A 4832-nucleotide genomic window follows, 5' to 3' on the forward strand; every position below is an offset into this window, starting at 1 on the left:
CTAGTGGTTTAGGTGGCTAGTTAGGTCTACTTCTACTCACGTGAGTATTTACGAAGCTTTTCCGAAGCATCCTTCATGTCTTGGAGTAGAATCATGGGACCCCTGCTGGAGATGCTTGCAGTGCTGTTGTGGGAACGGATGTCAGAGCTTCTTCTTCCTGTCAGACGAGAGCGAGGGTTATTTATTTTTTTGCACATGGTGGGTGGGGGGTCAGGAAGCGAGTCTGATACACGGCTAGGTCCCTCGACATGTACAGATCTATCCGTGCGTTAAGAAAAACTCCTCAGCGTGTCGATCCAGATTTGTATCTGTCACTGCAGCTTCACCAGAACTTGGGGATGGAGATCGTGATGTTAGTGTACCCCTGAACTGCCACGCTCCCCCGGCAGGAGCTTAAACAGCATGTCGATGCCGAGACCCTTTGCTGTGAAGCAGAGGAAACTGGTCCTCAGTAACAGCTGAGCTGTTTGAATTCTGTTTCTTTTGCCAGTTATGAGACCTTAGAAAGGTTAATCCAAATTTGTTTTCGTTCTTTAGAAGTATATAGATTATATATCACTGGAGTTAGACGTTTAATACTTAATGTAGTATTTTTCATAGCTCCCTATTATGATGAGAGTTTTTGATTTTGCTAGAAGGGAGTTAAAGCTTCAGGGGTCATGAATCCAATTAATTCAGGGTCTAGACGAGGAAATGTTAGTGGCCCAGGTGTCAGTGCGTGCGCGAGACTCGGGCCTCACAGGCCAGAGCGCACACTCTGGCCTCAGTCACCCCCACCTGCAGGTTTTTGGAGCTCCCTGCTAAACCCCACTTCAAGCGGGTGGAGGAGTCCGCACCTGTGAATGAGCCACATAGAAGTGTCTTGTTAAATCAGCCACATGTAGGCCATGAACCAGTCTGAATCCTGGTTTGATGAAACTTTATGTGGAAAAGGCTAAGGCTGAGAGTTACTTGAGGATTTATAACTGAGATTTGAAAGGCCCAGGAGTCTAGGAAGTGAGATGCCCTCCTAGGCTACATCATAAAGGTGCTTAAAGAAGCCCCGTTAACGAGCCGAATCTTCCGTCTGATCATCTGCATGCAGGGGGGAGGGACTCAGGCTCAAGTCTTTTCTCTGCTGTGGACACGTGGATACTCACGCCTGGCAGGACAGGTCAGCCTACAGGACGGTGTCCCCGCAGGCTGGCAGACTGACACACTGCAGTGCAGGTACACCTGCGAGCCAGAGAGTTAGGGTCATGGCGTAGCACCCCATCATAAGGGAGGGCTCCAAACCCACTTTATGTCCCCAGGAGGTCGCGAGAAAGCCTCGGCGGCCCAAGCCGGCATCATGGCAGCACTGAAGAGCTAGAGCCTGGTTGACAAGCGCCACTCACGGCACTGACATCGAGAATCGCTGAGGCGGCACCAGCGGCCAACACTGAGGCCAGCCTCGGCTGGGGCGTGGAAGCCGCCCTGAGCCCCGCCGAGGGAGGCGTACCGGTCCCCCGAGGGCCTGGCTGGCCGCCGGGTCCACGAAGCTGAAGGTGAGGATGCTGAAGCGCTGGTGCGGGGCCGGGAAGGGCGGGCCCGAGGCTGTCTGGACCGCGATCAGCCGGGTTCGGTAGTTGTCGCCAGTGTAGGGACATCTAAGCAAAGACACCCGGCAGTCAAGACGGCTCCCCAGGGACTGTACCACGGACGCATGGATGGCCACTCACCCCTTCACCAGCAAGGACCACTGTGGCCGCTGCAGCGGGTCTGGGCCGGGCGTGGCCCAGCAGTGGCGGAGCAGCAGCCCCAGCCCGGGGTCGGCTCTGTGACGGGCGGAGACCTCCACGTAGACGGGCTCCCGGAGCAGCTTCACCACGGGGTAGTCGCCGGCGCCGTAGTAGGAGCTGTAGTTCTCGTCTGCAAGAGGACGTCTTGGGGACCCGCCCACAGGAATCCCCCGGCCAAGCGGCCTGTTACCCAGGCAGGGCCTCGGGCCCGGAGCCACAGGACTCACCTGCAGGCCAGACGCTCCGGTCAGGTGCTCTTACCTTTGGCCAGCCGGAGCTCCAGAGTGAGGGGTCCGGGCTGTGTCTCAGGAAGGGGGGGCGGGAGAGTCAACACCCGAACATCAACCGGGAGGGCGTTGCTGCTCACGGAGTAGCTGCAGCTGACTCGGAGCCTGCGGAGAACGAGACGTTAGCTTGAGTGGCTGGGTCATGTCACCTTTTGTTGAAGGTCTGGGGAACCGTTAAGGGCTGGGTGTGAGACAAGTGTGTGAACGTGACGGGCGTGGCTCCGGGCTTTGTGGCAGCTCATTTCAGCTGGGGAGACCGGTATGTAAGTGGATCAGTATTTCAGAGTTGAAGACATCAGAACCACACAGTCTGAGACTGTTCGAAGGCTCCGCGGGGCAGTCCGGAGCTGCAGACCAGTGAGTGGGGGACGGAGTGTCACCCGAGACACCGACGACGTCACGTTAGAGCTCTGTCTTAGTGACAAGTACACTGTCTGATCTAAGCCTTCGAAGGGATTCTTTTGGCCACGGCACGGACAGTGGAGGTAGAAGGGAAGAGGCCAAAATGGGAAATAGGTAACAGTTAAGGGAAATAGTTCAGGTGAGTCTGAGGCCGGATCCAGGTGCCATCGAGGCAAGGAGATGAGGCCGCGAGGTCGGACCTCTGGGCAGACGGCTTCCGTCACCACGACGGGCGTCCCGCGGACTCGGCTCGCCTGCGGCCTCCTGCCGCGTGGGAGAAGGGATGTCATCCCGTCAGGCAGCTTAACCAAGGCCTCACCTGAAGATGCTGTCGCGGGTGATAGAGCCGTGGCTCCAGGTGGCCACGTCCCTCGCTGCGACTAGCTCGTTCTCGTACACCGCCCGGTCTGCAGTGACCTGCAAACGCCGGACGAGAGTCCCCGTCACTCCTGCGCGCCGGAGCTGCCTCCCTCAGAACTGCCCCGCATCGTGCTGCATCCTCTGCTCATGAGCAGAGGCAAAGGCAGAGGCCACTGACTGACTGGGACGTTATCACGTCCCCTTGTTCCGGGACCGAGGAAAGGAAGGGGCTCTGAGTGTTCAGATGAGGCAGCCGGGAAAGCCACCGCCCACCTCAGGTGCAGCCTGGCTCGTTTCCCAGGGCAGACTGGGGACAGGAAGCTGTCACTTTTTCTCACCCACAGCTCGGGAGAAGTGCCGGCCCCCTGCTGGAGCACAGCTGTGGTGGCCCGAGCCTCAGTGACAAGGCTCTTTGCTGTCCTAGAGACCACGCCACACACCGAGCCGTCGTCAGGTGTATCGTCCACAGATGAGATAGTTCACCTGTCCCCCATCACTGGGACATTCCTGCCCGGCTCCTGGAGTCAGGAGCCGAGCAGAAGGTCGGCTATTCTCACCCGTCTTGTGGTGCCACAGGAAGTAAACGGAAACCGGAACAGGACAAAAGCGTGTGTCGCCGTCGTGGGGTCACAGCCGCTGTCATTCCTGAAGGCCAGGTGCACAGAGGTCAGGAGCAGCGGGGGCAGGGTCACGTTCCGGGACACGGCGATGTGGAAGTGGCCGTCCTGCGTGCAGCGTGAGGTCACTGGAACAGCAGAGGGCTGTGCTAAGGGCCGACATCTGTCGTTGGGCCAGCGAGACCAAGTCTAGGGATCGAGTTGTTCCTGATCCCTGCGTCCGAGAAGACAGACTTCCCAGCCGCGGCCGGCCCGGGTCGGCCACCCAGGGCTTCATCGGGCCCTGGCCGAGCGCCGGGTTTGAATCTTGCTGCCACCACTTTGTGCCCCTCCCCCACCTCCTTGCCTCTGCTTCTCTATAAGTGGGGACGCTGCCTGCTGTGTGTGTCGGAGTTAGGGACAGAGGCTGGCATGTGCTCACTCACTGGGGGTCTTTTGCATCAAAGCCGCAGAGCTTGGTTGGGGACGCGCAGAAAGTCTTTCATAACCAGGCTCTAGACGCTTAGACCACCAGCCACCAGGGGTCTAGTGCCCAGTCAGCGACCTAGTATCCTGCACGGAGACTTAGCTCGGGATCACTGTCACTCACTCAGACAAGAGAGGGCTGTCACTGAAGGTCACGGGGTCCAGGGTGCACTGCCTACGCATCAGCCTCTGGTCACCGTCATCTTTCGTGTCTGCGTCCCGAGGGGGAGGGGGTGGAGGTGGGGGCGGGGATGGGGTGGGGTCGCCCTGCTCCGGGTTCAGGTGCAGGCAGTCGGCGCCTCCCTTCAGCAGGCTGCGGGGATGCGGGCACGCACCTGTGTTTCCATAGTAACAGGCGCTCCCCTCAGAGCTGTAGCAGCAGCCCAGGTCCTGGCAGTCTCCTGGCGTGCTGGGTGCAGGGGCGCACGGCAGTCTGTCCCACACGGGGATGGGGTCGCACACCTCAGCATCCGGAGCGCGCCGGGCTAAGTTTCGGAGAGAGTTGGTCAAGCTAGGTAGGAGTTTGGTCCTTCAAAAAGCTACAAAGTATTCAGATTGCCGCATGTGTATGCCACTGGAGTGGAAGGTCCACCTCCCTCCCGTCTAGAGATGAAGCCTCAGGGAGGTAATAGGTGTCAAGTCCCCCTGCCAGCGGCCCCTGAAGCCAGTCCTTTCAGAAGGATGTCAGCGGAGGCTGTGGAAGCCGTGGGCCCCACTTTCAAGCAAAGTCTTCTCGCTTCTGCTCCTTGCAGGCTTCTCGGCCGGTGCTGGAGAGCTGCCTGGGGGTCTTTCCGAAACGCGGGCGCCGGGGCAGCAGGCTGGGGGGCCTGTGATTCTGTCATCGGAGCTGCCCCTCTGGGCTACGCCAAGTAATAAGGTGAGCAGGAGAGGGAGCTACAAGTTAAAAGTCTGGAGGACTCGCTGGGGCTCGGGGGCGGGGG

At 59.2% G+C, this 4832-nt stretch overlaps 1 protein-coding gene across 1 annotated transcript in view; it reads right to left on the reverse strand.

Moving 5' to 3' along the window:
• ZP4 (zona pellucida glycoprotein 4) overlaps positions 1-4832 on the reverse strand; it is a 19151-nt gene that overhangs the window by 13023 nt on the left and 1296 nt on the right. Inside the window, exons 4-11 of the mRNA XM_015596261.1 lie at positions 4227-4376; positions 3367-3554; positions 2769-2866; positions 2022-2152; positions 1701-1890; positions 1481-1628; positions 1140-1215; positions 41-157 (exon numbers count right to left, since the gene is read on the reverse strand). Coding sequence (XP_015451747.1) covers positions 41-157; positions 1140-1215; positions 1481-1628; positions 1701-1890; positions 2022-2152; positions 2769-2866; positions 3367-3554; positions 4227-4376 — 1098 coding nt within the window. The remainder of the gene's footprint in view (positions 1-40; positions 158-1139; positions 1216-1480; positions 1629-1700; positions 1891-2021; positions 2153-2768; positions 2867-3366; positions 3555-4226; positions 4377-4832) is intronic.

Source organism: Pteropus alecto, unplaced genomic scaffold, assembly GCF_000325575.1.
Source record: "Pteropus alecto unplaced genomic scaffold, ASM32557v1 scaffold189, whole genome shotgun sequence".
Classification (NCBI taxonomy): domain Eukaryota; kingdom Metazoa; phylum Chordata; class Mammalia; order Chiroptera; family Pteropodidae; genus Pteropus; species Pteropus alecto.